The sequence below is a fragment of the Crotalus tigris genome, unplaced genomic scaffold, assembly GCF_016545835.1.
Source record: "Crotalus tigris isolate CLP2741 ecotype Arizona unplaced genomic scaffold, ASM1654583v1 scf7180000024282.1769268, whole genome shotgun sequence".
In the NCBI taxonomy this organism is placed as follows: Eukaryota; Metazoa; Chordata; class Lepidosauria; order Squamata; family Viperidae; genus Crotalus; species Crotalus tigris.
Genome location: NW_024100454.1, coordinates 906065 through 921679, shown reverse-complemented (window position 1 = coordinate 921679; position 15615 = coordinate 906065). Strand labels below are relative to the sequence as shown.

At 38.6% G+C, this 15615-nt stretch overlaps 1 protein-coding gene across 2 annotated transcripts in view; it reads left to right on the top strand.

Annotated features, from left to right (window-relative positions):
* The window catches only part of ITGB5 (integrin subunit beta 5), a 90345-nt gene that overhangs the window by 42638 nt on the left and 32092 nt on the right, over positions 1-15615 (top strand). For both annotated transcript variants that reach the window (XM_039323756.1, XM_039323755.1), the window contains exon 10: positions 1110-1539. In XM_039323756.1, the coding sequence (XP_039179690.1) occupies positions 1110-1539 (430 nt within the window). The remainder of the gene's footprint in view (positions 1-1109; positions 1540-15615) is intronic.

Below are 15615 nucleotides of genomic sequence, written 5' to 3'. Positions count from 1 at the left end.
AATACTGGTAGAACAATCCATTTAACAATTACAAAACTAAGCAGCTACTCATTTATAAAAGACCATATGTATTTTTCCTCTATGTCAGTTAATAAAATATTTTAAAAGTCTGAGGAATTTTCTTTAATGTCATCCCAGTCCCGTGCATATCTGTGGAAAAATAAATTCACTGATTTGTTTTTATTAATGGTGGAATGGCACTGAATATATAGGATCGTGTCTTTAATTTTTGTTTTAAAACAACAACATTCTAAATAATTCTTTATAAAATAAAGAGTATGTGTAGCAGCAGCCAAAAAAGCTAATACAATTCTGGGTTGTATAAACAGAGGCATAGAATCAAGATCATGCGAAGTATTAGCACCATTTTATAAAACCCTAATAAGACCACACCTGGAATACTGCAACCAATTTTGATGTTGAGACCTTGGAAAATGTTTAGAGAAGAGCAACTAAGATGATCAAAAGCCTGGAGACTAAAACATATGAAGAACGGTTGCAGGACTTGGGTTTGGCTTGTCTAAAGAAAAGAAAAAACGGGCAACATGATAGCAGTATTCCAGGTTTGAGGGCCTGCCAGAAAGAAGAGGGGGTCAAATTATTCGCCAAAGCACCAAAGGGCAGGACAAGAAACAATGGTTGGAAACTGATCAAAGGGAGAAATAACCTGGAATTAAGGAGAAACTTCCTAATAGTGAGGACAATTAACCAGTAGAACAGCTTGCCTTCAGAAATCGTAGGCGCTTGATCACTGGAGGTTTTTAAAAAGAGACTGGACAGTCACTTCTTTTAGATGGTATAGGTTCTCCTGCTTGAGCAGGGGGCTGGACTAGAAGACCTCCAAAGTCCCTTCCAGCTCTATTCTATGTGAATATGGAAATTAAAACAATACATTTTAAGCTCAACACATCCCTTAGCATGCAGGCTTCTATATTCTAGTTTGTGTATGTAGTATATATAAAATGCATAAAGAGATTTATTTTGCACTGTTAACCAGAATTATGGGTGCTTACAATTATGCAAATGGTGGCTTTGATACTATCTACACATAAATAACTTTTCAGGTTTCTGGCGCCTTTTCATTCTTACTTCTTACTATTCCTATTTAGGTGTCCTTTGAGATAGCAGTAGAGGCTTGGACATGCCCAGCTGAGAACATCTCGCACACCTTCACTATCAAACCAGATTGGTTTCGGGACACTGTAGAGGTGACCGTTTCTTACAACTGCACATGTGGATGTACCAAACAGATAGACCACAACAGCAGTAAATGTAGTGGAAATGGCACCCACGTGTGTGGATTATGTGATTGTAACCCAGGCCATGTAGGAGCCAAGTGTGAATGTGAGGAAGGAGACAGTGGGGCCACGTACCACAACATGTGCCGAGAAGCTGAAGGGAAACGTATCTGCAGTGGCCGTGGGGAATGCTCCTGCCACCGCTGTGTGTGCTACAAAAGTGAATTTGGCAGGATCTACGGGTTCTTTTGTGAGTGTGATGACTTCTCCTGTCCAAGATATAAGGGCTTTCTCTGCTCAGGTATGCATTAGATTATCTCAAGGTTCATTTGGGTAAGCAGGGGGACACCTCCATTTTTTTTTATTTGCCTGCTTGCTTGCTAATGCTTATATGCTACTGCAATTAAAACTGACTTTGAATACCTTGTACTTTGTAGAATAGCATAATATAACATAACAATAGGACTAAAATAGAAACCATGACAACCAATCGTAGCAATCACACACAATTATTAGGAATCACCAGGGAATGTGTCATCAGGAGCAATCCAGATGTACAAGTCCTTTCCAAAGTTCCTCTAGAAAGACACTAGAAAGGGATGGAGATGCCCTTATGTCCAGAGTAAGTAGGCTGTTCCAGAGAATGAGGTTCAGCTACAGAGAAGGCTAGGGCCCATAACGGTACCGTTCCCAAAAAGTTGGGATCTACAACAAGCCTTCTCCACCAGATCTCACCAAATGGATATGGCAGTCTCAGAGATGCCTAGATCCTAAGCTATAGAAGACTTTATAAGAGCACCTTGAATTGTATTGGGAGCCTATTTCTCTCAAGGGAGGTGTTATCTCATTGGAAGTGTTACAAATCAAGGTGATTCCATTACTTCTTGAGCCATTGCATTTTGGACCATTTCTGAATGGACTTCAAGGGCAGCCCCACATAAAGTTCATTGTACTAATTTAGTTGATTTATTGACCACCACTCCATAAATCTTATGAAAGTTGCTAGTTTGGCATAAGAGTAAAAGAGTTAAACTTTACTTTTCTCTTATACTTTCTCTTAATAGCTATATTAAATTGTATATTCATTTGGGGGGTCACAAAATGGGGGATTGTTTCCTAAAGTTATAAGTTAATGCAATTTTGTATTGCTACTTTGTACATAATATATTGTCATCAAGTGGAATCACACTTAACTTTAATGTTCAGCATATGAAATAATTGTAATAGTTTCTAGCTAGAGAGAAAATTACCTTTAATCAAGGAGAAATTAGATGGTTTTTCCTTTCCTGGTAATAATTAATACCAGGCAGGTAATGAGATTAAGAGGTAAATAAAAGTGAACGAGAACCCACAAAACAATATGAGGGAGAATGCTGGATAGAATTGCTTTGCTTGCCTGAGGTTGTAGTCCTAGATTGGCTTTATATGCAAGAAGGGAATGTAAGCAGCAGATCTTAGGGGTTTGCATTCTTTTGGCAAAGACACTTGTTTGTGTGAAAAGCATGGAAATATTGGGCAGAGGATGTTGTGTCTACAGTTCTGGGACATGAAAATTCCCCAAGATGATGGTCATGAAAAGATACAGGTTTGGAAGGGTTTCTATGAATTTGAGAAAGATGTAGTGGCCTGATTCCATCCTGACTAGTAGGGCTGTTGGGCCTTTAAGCAATCTTGCTGACTATTAAAGTCAGAGAACAAAATATCATACAGGAAAGCGGACTTGCAAAACGAAACAAGGTTTTTATGAACTGTACAAAAATAGATTTATATCATCAGCTGAGCCTGAGTCATGCCGGACACACATGATTCCCGTAAAGACACTGTCCAAAATTTAAATGAAGAAAAAAAAGGTGAAAATTCTCTGCAATGGCTGAGAGAAAATTAAGAGGAAATGCAAGATCATTTCCTATATTTTTGACCAAAGTCAAAAATAACAAAAAAAGCTTCTTTCAACATGTAAAAAAACAAGAAAAAAAGTAAAGGAAATTATTAGTCCATTAGTGGGTGAAAGTGGCAAGAAGGTGACAAGCAACAGGGAGAAAGCAGAACTATTTAACTCGTTTTTTGCATCTGTCTTTACACAAAGGAAAAAAACAGACCAATCTATCCAAAATAGTGCCATAAAAAACAGAATAGAAACACAAGTTAAAATAGGCAAGAAAATGGTAAGTGAGCACCTGTCCAGCCTAGATGAGTTCAAATCGCCAGGACCAGATGGATTACACCCCAAGGTTCTCAAGGAACTGGCAGATGTGAGCTCAGAATCACTGAACTATATTTTTCAAAGATCCTGGAGCACTGGGGAATTACCAGAGGACTGGAAAAGAGCTGATGTAGTTCCCATCCTCATAAAAGGGGAAAAAATGGATCCAGGAAATTACAGACCTATCAGCCTGACCTCAATACCTGGGAAGATCCTGGAAAAGATAATCAAACAACAAATCAACGAACACCTAGAGGCAAACAAAGTCATTACTAAAAGCCAACATGGGTTTGTCAAAAATAGATCATGCCAGACAAATCTTATAGCATTCTTTGATCAAGTGACAAAATTAGTGGATCAGAGGAATGCTGTGGACATAATTTACTTGGACTTCAGTAAGGCATTTGATAAAGTAGATCACAACCTACTACTTGATAAGATAGAAAAATGTGGGATAGACAGAATCACCACCAGATGGATCCGTAGCTGGCTGACCGGCCGTACTCAGCGAGTGGTCCTCAGTGGAACCGCATCTCCATGGAGAAAAGTGTGTAGTGGGGTGCCCCGGGGCTGTGTTCTGGGCCCAGTGCTCTTCAACATCTTCATCAACAATTTGGACGAAGGGATAGATGGGGAACTCATGAAATTTGCAGATGATACCAAGCTGGCAAGAATAGCCAACACTCCAGAAGACAGGCTTAAGATACAGAAGAATCTGGACAGACTTGAACACTGGGCACTATCTAACAAAATGAAATTCAGTGGTGAAAAAAGCAAGGTTCTACATTTAGGCAAGAAAAACCAAATGCACAAATACAGCATAGGTGGCACCTTGCTCAATAGTAGTAACTGTGAGAGGGTGACAATCACCTAAATATGAGCCAGCAGTGTGCTGCACTGCCCAAAAGGCCAGCACAGTGCTAGGCTGCATTAACAGAGGGATAGAATCAAGATCACGTGAAGTATTAATACCACTTTATAATGCCTTGGTAAGGCCACATTTGGAATACTGCATCCAGTTTTGGTCACCACGATGTACAAAAGATGTTGAGACTCTAGAAAGAGTACAGAGAAGAGTAACAAAGATGATTAGGGGACTGGAGGCTAAAACATATAAGGAATAGTTGCTGGAATTTGGTATGTCTAGTTTAATGAAGAGAAGGACGAGGGGGGGGGGACATGATAGCAGTGTTCCAATATCTCGGGCTGCCACAAAGAAGAGGGAATCAAGCTATTTTCCAAAGCGCCTGAAGGCAGGACAAGAAGCAACAGGTGGAAAGTAATCAAGGAGAGAAGCAACCTAGAACTAAGGAGAAACTTTCTGACAGTGAGAACAATTAATCAGTGGAACAACCTGCCTCCAGAAGCGGTAAATTATCCAACACTGGAAGTTTTTAAGAAGAGACTGGACAGCCATTTGTTCGAAATGGTATAGGGTTTCTTGCCTGAGCAGGGGGGTTGGACTAGATGATGATGATGATGATGATGATGATTCTTTGATGACTCAGCTTTCTCCTCCTGCTGAGGAGGTTGGGAAGGAAGGAGAGAAACTGAGACCAGAAAAGCTCAAGCAGTAGCCATTAAAGCAGGGGTGTCCAACCTTGGCAACTTTAAGACATGACTGGTTGGGGAATTCTGGGAGTTGAAGTCCACAAGTTTTACAGTTGCCAAAGTTGGAAACCTCTGCTTTAAAGGCTTCATAAATAATTATGTGTTAAGCCTCTTCCTAACAGTTCCAGCAACCCTAGCATAAGCAACACTTATTAATGTCAGACGTATCTCTGACAAGTGCATAAAAAAATGTCCCATTGAATGTGAAATAGACTGTACAGGAACAGATGTTCCTAAGTGACCAAAGCCTTGTTTGATAAAAAGGATCACCATTTGTTTGTTTATTTGTTTCCTTCCTTGAAAACTTGCTCTCACCACACTGTTCTCCCACTAAACATGGAAATAATAGCATATTTTAAACTAGAATGGAAAGTAGGAGAGGTAAATTGTCAAAGTAGGGAAAGGAATGAAACAACAGTTCTGCGCATAGTAGACTATAATTTAAAGCTAACTTCTTCAACTAAGCTTCTCCAATTTAGATAGATAAGAAGGTTGATTATCTCCAGCCAGCATAGGACATCTGGAGAGCTATAGCTTAGGAATCCTTCCTTCTGCTATGCTTCTCCTTTTATTTATTTTAATCTATACAAATGGCAGATGAAGTTGATCAAATCTACTTAGTTTTAGAAGCATCAAATCTGGCACTGATTACATTTGGTGACATTCAGACACAGAAAACAAGAATTCCCTGAGGAAAATGCAGAGGGTTTTTTTTTAAAGCAATCAGTGACAGTGAAGCAGTAGAATTATTAGACACAATGAAGAGAATATTGTAATGAGAGTTTGCATTGTTCTGCACAAAATAAAATTAATAATAAAACAATAAAGAAGTTCCTTCAGAACTTGATGATAAAAGCTTGTAGGTTCTTCTCAGGAGGTTTGGACTGTAAATTGTACAGCATTGTTTAAGGATGGCTTTTTTGTTTTTTGTTTTTGTTTTGTTTTTTCTCTGGGGGAAGGAAAAATTATGTTTTATAGTTTGATGACTTGGCTGTCTGGAAACATTCCCAGAGTGATTCAGTGGAACTTCAAATGCCATGCAAGACAACATGAGACAACATTGTGGTTTAGAGAAGAATCCAGTCTACGTGGGTAGAATAAATCCTAAAACATATGGACATATTCAGTCATGTGAATAAAGTAAGAATATTCATACATTGAGTAGAAAAAGTGAAGCTCGTTAGTGGAGCAACAAAAATGAGAGAAGTTGAATCATTTTACACATTGCCAAATGTTAGGATTTGAAGGGAGTACTGATGCTATAGAACTCCACTGCCAGTGCCATTACAAGATAATAATAATATCCGCTGTCATTTTACCCATTTATTTATTTATGAGACTTATATACCGCTTTAAGTGCAAGCACTCTCTAAGCGGTGTACACCAGTAAGCAATGTATATATATATTTTACATTGCCCCCAACAATCTGGATCCTCATTTTACCTACCTCGGAAGGATGGAAGGCTGAGTCAACCTTGAGCCGGTGAGATTTGAACCGCTGACCTGCTGAACACAGTCAGCTAAAGTGGCCTGCAGTACTGCACTCTAACTGCTGCGCCACCCATGGTCTGATAATTTCAGAGAGGAGACAATCCAGTGGTTTTCAGAATATAATATCATAAATAAAGACAGAAAATGAAAGCACTGTGCAAAGAAAAATGCATGATGAAGACCAAATTTTAATTTGAAACAAGAGAGCAATAGGAAAGATGGCTTAATCAAGAAAGTCCACAGAGGAAAATAACAAGAAAATGAAAATGAGAGATTTTTTAAAGAAGTTCAAAGAAACCACACAGAAAAAAATTACAGTTAAGCTTGGGTTTTGGTTTTGGCCATTCAATCATGTCCAATTTGGAGACTGCCTGCAATTTTCTAGGCAACATTTTTTAGAAGTGGCTTGCCCTTACCTCCTTCCTAGGGTTGAGAAAGAGTGACTAGCCCAAGATCACCCTCCTGGCTTCATGTCTAAGGTGGGACTAGAATCCACATTCACCTGCTTTCTAACCAGATACTTAACTAACTACACCAAGCTGGCTTCCAAGCTTGGAACACTGAGGAATAATCCCAGAAGAGATGTAATAAACACAAAAAGATGCGGTATGGCAGCAGTAGACCAGCTATCAGATAGGAAAGCATTAGGTGCAAATGAAGTAAACCTTAAGCTGTATAAAGTTGCTGGAGATAAGATAAATTGACAACACATGAAATAAAACAGTACAATCTAGAGCAGGGGTATCAAACTGCCGGCGTCACATGGAAGCCACGCCCATCCCATTGCCAGCAAAACCGGCCCGATACGTTGTGTGACATCACATGACGTCACGAGTTTGACCTGCCTGATCTGGAGACAAAAAAGACCAGTTTATAGAGATTTCAGGGAATGTGCGATTTACCATCCTATTTCAATCATCTCTCTCTCCCTCCATCCCTCTCTCTCCCTCTTTCCCTCCCTCCCTCCCTCCTTTCCTCCCTCTCTGTCCCTCCCTCCCTTCCTCTCTCTCTCTTTCTCTCCCCATGACCCAGGCCAAACACAAAACCAGGTAGCTATGCAGAATGTAAAGAGGAGGGTTAGCTTTGCTTTATTAACTGCATTGTGGCCTTTGATCACATTGATTATCTGTGTAATCAATGTGTAATATACTAAAGTAATGTGTAATATACTAAAGTTCATAAGCACACAAAAACACCTGATTACTTTTAGAAGAAACAGCACAATGAACAAGAATCTACAATGAAAATGGAATTTGTACAGAATGATTCAGAACAGAAAAAGGGGTAAAATAAGGGTGCATGTTTTCCTCCTAGACCGCAAATATAAGAATGGCAGAATTAGAAGTGATGATAGATGGAATTAAAATATGATGCTGAAGTGATAACAGTTGGACATACATAGTCAGCATCATGTACCTACTGTAGTCATTAGTAAAGAAATCTTCAAGAGCACATTCAGAAAGTAGAATAGAAAATAAAAAATTCATGTAAATGTTAAATATTGTGTTAACAAGGTAAAGGTAATATCCCTGTTTTCCTATGGTTAACAGTGAAGAATAAAAGGTGGTAAGCTTTGTTTTCTTAGGTTCAAAATTAGTAAAGAAGGAGAACTAAAGAAGATATTAATTACCATGGGATTCATTGTAGGAAGGAAGGCAATGACAGATTTAGGCACAATCATGCAATATATTTCAGTGAAAGCAAAGATCAGAATGATTAAAACAATAGTATTTCTTGTCATAATGTATAGCTGGGAATACTGGACACTGAGAAAGAATGAAAAGGTGCCTTCAAAGTATAAATCTGGAGTTGGTTACAAAGAATGTTGTGGATTGCAATAATCATGAAATAAATAAGCACTGACTCCTATCTTGAAGGGGATGGTGAGAAAGCAGAAACTCCCATAGTTTAGGTATGCAATGCTAATGAATCATTACAAATGATTCTGTGTGGTAAGTAGGAGAGGAAGATAATGGATAAATTGGTTGAACGGAATCAAAGAGATTTCATGAATGTCCCTGGAAGAGCTGCAGATTGTCACTAAAGCACATTGAAATGGCAAGCATCTCTGTTTGTCCATGCAGCCATCAGGAATTGTATCTGACTCACTGGCACTTAATTAAAAAATCAGATTCTGAACATTTTGTTCAACTATATAAATCAGTTAAATTGAGTGGCGCGGTGGCCTAGTGAGGAAGACACTTGCCTTCCATTTAGATAGTTGAGAGTTCAGTCCTAAGTAGTGGCAAATGTTTCTCTCCTAGGATGTAGAGAGAAAATATCTGCTTTGAACTCCATGTAGGTGTCAGGAAGGGCATCTGCACAGTAAGCACTCAGCTTCATCCAGTTACCCTGACTCTACCCTAATAGGAACTATAGGGTTATAAAAAGGAAGTTTTATATAACTCAGTTAAATTGCCTGCTGAATTGATTCCGTGATTTAATAATAACTCTCAGTATGTTTGTTCTTGTAATATAGGTCCATATTGATTTTTATTTTTGCATTTCTGAATCAGTGATACCAGGTAGAAGTCCCTGTCTTCGATCTATGAATAGTTTCACCTCAAGTGTTCCAGTGATGTTATAAGAAGGAAATATGGGGAAATATGTAGCTATTTTTATTGGTTTCTTGGAAAAATAATATTAGTTCTATAGATAAAAATAAAATAATATTGTAAATATTTATATAGCTAACCTATCTAGATATTACCAATTCTCTCTTATGTTTCTAACTCGTGACGTTTCCGGCAATCTATTTATTATTCCTGTGGACCTATTTAAAAACAATGTGAGCAAAAGTAGGGTGTGTTAGTCTGTTTTAACATAATTCCACTTCACAGAGTCCTGAAAAAGGGTTAGGCATGGCGTGCTTCTATTCATATTGTGAAGGGGTTAACATAGAGAAATATGAGGAGAAGGTTTAGACCCCTCAGTTATAATGAGCATTGACATAAACAGCAGGAAGTGGCGTCCTCTTCTTGGTTTTTACTTATAGCAAGAAGGCTTTTATTGTATGCATTAGGTTGAAGGGATACTACCGTGCTTGGAGTTTCAAAATTGTTAGATTATGTCCTTTTAAAAATGTGCTCTGTGTGTGAGTGTCTTGAGGTTGTTGGTCTGATTTGGCTCTTGAGTTTCTTGCAAACAGTTTGTTAGCATCCCAATCCTGCAAATCTCTCTTCTCACTCCAGGTTGCTCACTCTCATTTCTCACTGCTTCTCCTTGTTAGCCTCATGATGAAGAGCAGAGAGCTGTCTGGATCTGAACTGAAACATCCTGTTAAAGCTCTCTTTAAAACCAATTAATAAAATGCTGTAAAAATTTAACCTAATTCTATGATGCTGGTAAATTCCCTGTCTCTGTACTTCAAATTGTATTTTTCTTTATTTTTTTATTGCCTCTTTTCTTTTGCCTATCTTCCCTGTGCCCCTCCCTCCACACTTAATAATTTTTTTTTAAAGTTACTATACATCCCTTTGGGATTTTCCTTCTTCCCTCAGTGCAGAAACCTCCTGCTTTCTCCCTTCTCATATTTTCCTGCCCAGCAAGACATCATGATGGATATCATGCCCACGAAGTTCTAGTAACACTGAGGGCATGTCTGATTTCATCAGATCAGTGCTATGCAAAAGTCAGAATTTCTGTGGAAATTTGGGAATGTTTCCCCTCAAAACAAGCACTGTTTTGAGGGGAAACATGCAACTTGTATCTCATTTCCATCCCTATCGAACTTGACATATATCATGAAGAGGTATGGTCCTTGCATAGCTATGAATCAAGGTATGTTTTTTATATTGTCATGGTTGAAGCCAATAAATCTTTTCCTAATTAATACTGCATTTTACACAAGATTCACTGGCCAAAGGGCTCTCAATAGATTTATTCCATTGTGTTGTAAATTAAAAATCACCAACATTAACATTTTCTGTAGTATTACCACCACTTTTCAGAAACCTTTACTTTAAATTCACAGTTTAAAAAATGTATTTAAAAATATGCTGGATGCTTTCTAAGCTAATACAGTAATGTTTACTCTTCATTCTAGGTCTGTTTGTAAAGAATGATAAAAATAGCAAAGAAGTATTTCCCCATTTGTTGTGTGGGAAGGGATCTAACTGAAGTTAGCATGAATATAGCAGGAAGAATTAAATCTTTGAAAGGTATTTTTTAAAAAAAGATGAAAAAGGTATCAAAGCAGCATCCAGAAATCAAAGGGTTCCTTTTCAAAGGGAAAGCAACTGTCTAGCATCTGGATGAATCTGTCAACACCATGCATGAGTTGTATATATACAGAATCTTTCAAATGGTTGGTCTTGTTTGTAGCAACTCCCAAACTTTGTATCTGTGAATAATTAGAAAGCCATCTGTGGAAATGATAATATGATGCAGGAATGGCAGATCCTTTTTGGCAGCCCCTAGAATTGCCCCAGAAGCAACTTTTCTGCTTTTAATTTATTTTAATATGGCTGGTCCCAACCAGTTTGTTTGCCCTAATGATTACTTCAGTCTAGAAATGTAGGAGAAAAAGACACAGAACCTAGGGTCAGAGTCAAGAGAGGAATCAGCCTGCAATCCTTGCATTCCCACAAGAGGTCCGCATCCAGTTCCTCTTGAATTCTGTTAGCACCAATTTAGTGCTGACCGTCCATTCACTAGATTCTTGTATATAGGCATGAGCAATAAATCAGCTTAACTGAAAGTTAAGCATGGTCCTGATTCTTCATGTCTGACAAGAAATATTGTTTGAGCATATTGAAATATATCTCTTGAACATAACAATCCTTGGCAGCCAATCCCAAGAGGAAAAAAAATATCTTTCCCAGGAAAATCATGACACAATTGATCTTGCCACTGTTTCATTGATGAGGCTCCAGAAGGAGATGGCAATTACAGTGGAGGAGTAGAGAGGTAGGAAGGCACCTTCTACTTTAGTTCATTGTCTGTCAGCTTTTCAAGGTACCGTATATGCCGGCGTGCAAGGCGACCCGGCGTATAAGACGATCCCCGAACGTCTTATACGCCGGAAACTACCAGTATTTCCGGCGTATAAGACGACTTGGCGTATAAGACGACCCCCGTCTCTAGCGCCGATTTCAGCGCTCGCGGAAGTCGCCTTATAAGCCGGCATTTACGGGTAATTCAGACAGGATACAAAACCATGAGTACTAATATAATCTTTATTGTAAGGTTGCAGTAACAGAATCTCGCAAGCCCCCTCCTATGTCTTTACTTTCTGGGAACTAGGAAGGGTCCCTTCTGAAACACTTTCTGTGACCCCATCCCTCCCTCATTTGGACTCAGTTTTTGTTTATTAGACTGTAGTCTCAGCTGTGGCTCTTTTTCCTGTCATCCAAGGTTATTTTCTCAGCTCATTACATGATGCTTCCAAGTTACTCATCTACTTTGGATTTTTAAATCCAGTTAGCTAACATACAACGTGCAGCTTGCCAGATAATTAAGTTAATTCTTGAGTTACATAGCATGGAAAAGGCAGCAAAAATTCATCAAGATTTATCACTTCATTCCTACCACCTATTACTTTTGCCTTCCACAGAAATGCTGATTACTTACAGAAATATCAGCATCACTCTTAACCCCTTCTCACATGCAAATTTATGAAATCAAGAAGCATGGGATATATGATGAGCATTCAGATTAAGCAGGAAGATAACCCAAGGTGATTCTCTGTACTTGGTTGGACGATTTCTCCTTGTTCTGGGCATGTACGGCTTCTATTGGTAATTTGGAACTCTATGTGGAGGTTGTATAACCTTCCAAAGAAAAGTAAGCAATGTATGGCTGCCAGATGTTTGTTGGCTATTGTCCCTCAGCATTGACCAGACCAGCTAGGCTTATGGGTGAGCCCAACAATCTTTGGAAAGCTACCTGGTCTCTCCCAGCATTAATCTCTTTGCTGATTTCTCCTGGAACAGGGAAAAAAGCAGCTGGAATATTGGTGGTGCTTGAGGAGTAAGCATGAAAAAGTGAAGTTGTCTGCTGGACATCATAGCATACTTTCACCTAATTTTGCAGATAAAGTGACAGGGATAAACTCTTTATAACTGAGGATCACGTGCAGTTATACTATGATTGAAGTAAACGATTCTCCTGGGGAATTCAGAGTCTCTTAGCTGTGCCCACTGCTTAATAAGTCTCTGTGTTTCTCAAAAATGCCCGTGAGAAGTAGGAAAAGGACAACTTTAAAGCCCTGGAGTTGGCAAGGGCTGATGACCATCTTCTTTATTCCAACTTCTCTTTCATCCCTGTTTTGTATTAACAGACAAGAGGGTAAATCTTAGTACTTAAAATTACCACAGGATCGGCCATTTTTATCTGTTTATGCAATAGCTACCATGCTCCAAACCTTTGAGGGGACTGCAGTCAGTTCTAGAGAATCCAGCAGGCTTGTTTTCTTTACAACAACAACAACAACAAAAAGCTCTTGATAAATGATCATCTGTTCTCTGGCTTTCTCAGTATGAGAATTTGTGCAATCCTAATGCAGTATTGGCACGCTCGTGTGTCCCAGACCTGACAAGGAGCAGCCATGCTCATAGCATAAGGTGTGCAAAATATGGATAATTCTGTGAGCAAGTTGTAATTGAACAAGAAATGAGTGAATAAACTTTTCACTATTTCTTGGGGGGTCAAACCTGTAACCAAGACGCCGTTTGTTTCTGTTTCTGTATTTTTTCATTGTATCATTTATGCTAAAGATAAAAAAAAAATAGTGAAATGAAAAAGTGTATACAGTAGGTATAAATGAGAGGGAGGAAATTGAGAAAAATGTGGGTTTCTTTTTCCAGTTGATATATTTTTTAATTGTTCTCCAGTATGCTTATTCTGGAACATGTGGATTCACCCCAGAGGCAGTGAAAAAAGAGGGCTAATACGTCAATACTTTTGTGCTCCTTTATAACAGTTTAAGTGGGTTGTTAAAGCAAATACAGCAATATTTGAAGTCAATGATCCTTTAATATAACATGAAGCAGAATAAAAAAAGATGGGTTTATATGCTGAATTGAGATAGAAGCATGCCTCGTTAAATTCAATTGACATGGTGAAGTGAAAAGAGGAATGTCATGCTTGCCTTCAGATAACCTGATGTTTAAACATGAATATAATAAGTAATAGTTAAACAGCACTTTTATTGTGAAGCATTTCTTTAATTTTCTGGCTGGCTGGCTGGGGCTGTCAATGCCGCTGCCGTGAGCTGAGTGGAAAAGAACCCCCCTCCCTCAAAATAAGACCTGGTGCCTCTTTTGGAGGAAAAAAAAAAGACCGGATCTTATTTTCGGGAAAACATGGTATAGTATTTTGCAAGATCGAATTTTGATCAGTCACCGGAAGATTTACTCTTCCAAGCTTTCGGACTGACCCATATTCGATCTTGCATCATTATCCTGGTATATGTATTCATTCATGTAGTACTTTGAGCCAAAATTTTAACTTTTCCTCAGAAGCTGCTTTGTGTGCTCATTCTTATTTCCTACCTGGCCATAGGTATTAATTTTACTTTTGAAGGTACCAATAATGAAATCAACCTTTGCTTATTACAATCTTAATGTTTGAAGAGTATATTATCTATTCAATGATCATATCACAAATGATTTGTTATCTATCCATATCACATTTTTTTTAACAAAAGAGTGACTGTACGTATGTATTAGGGTTGGCTTTATAACATTTATCTACTGTTGCTGTTCTACAGTCATTGATATATTTTATAGAGTCGAATGACTAATTAGCATCTTTATGCCAATCGGTAAACTAGTCTATAGAGCAGTGGTTCTCAACCTGTGGGTTGGGACTCTATTTGGGGTCAAACAACCATTTCATGGGGGTCGCCAAACAACGCAGTCCGCCATTTTTTCCCCTTTTCCTTAGCTGTGCTATTCCCTTTTATTCTATTGGCTTTTGAAAGCCAATAGAATAGACTCTCTTGAATAGAGTCTAATTCTATTGGCTTTCAAAAGACAATAGGAATTGTCCAGGCTGTCTCTGCCCTGCTGAGCCCACCAAAAGTCCCATTCTGCAAACGGTGCTGCACCAGTTGAGTAGTCCTCGACTTACGACCGGTTGAGTAGTCCTCAACTTACGACCGGTTGGGGGGTCATGGCATTAAAAAGGTTGAGAACCATTGCTATAGAGCAAGATGAGAATATTAAATCTGTAATTAATGTATATAAACAGAATGGGTTACTTTTGTAGTTGTTACTCTATGCAAAACGTAAGAAAAAATATTTACTTGGCCAAGTTTTATCTGATAGTTTAATAAAAATTTAAATTAAGATGCGAATAGTTATGTGCCCATCTAAACAAATTGCAAAAAACCGCAGCCTGAAGGTTGCCGTTTTAGCTCTGTGCCAAATCTCTTAATTTGAGTTGTACTTTTGACTTTGTTGGGACATAGCCAGAGTTGGAGGAGATGAAGGGAGTGGGCCTTTTTGCGGTGCTTTGTGCATTTTAATAAGCTTGAGTGCATAAAAGGGGCACAAGAGGCCAAGACAATATCCTGCCAGTGTCTTGAAGAACAAGACAGGATAATATATTTCTGCTTGCTCTTTGCTGGCATTCACAGTAGCAGACTGCCGACATCAATGCTGGGAAATTTGGATGTCTGATTTAGTTTAGCAGGGGCAGGATATAATTTTGATAAATGCAAGACTTTTTTCCCTAAGATTTCTAAACTCCCCCTCCCCCCCAGATTTTCGCTTTTTGTGCAGCGATCTTGGCTGCTTCTGTATCTTCCACTTTTTTCCACATTGTAATTTTTTTGTAATTGTGCTTGCAGCAACTTTGTTAGAAAGATGATCCATCCAACCATCTTATGCTCAGCTCCCCATTAGCTGCTCCTCCATTATATAGCGCCAGAATGAGAAAAAAGTTATAAAAGAATATGAATATTGCTTTACTCTTGGTCACTAATTCTTAATGAAGGCTTTCTAACTCTTCAAAAAAAGAGTTAATTAACAGGAGAGCTTAGATTCTTGCTAAGCCTTGCTTAGGTTCTTGTGAGCTTGCCTGATAGGCTACAGTTCTTGCCTGTTGAATATAGTATGACAGGTTCA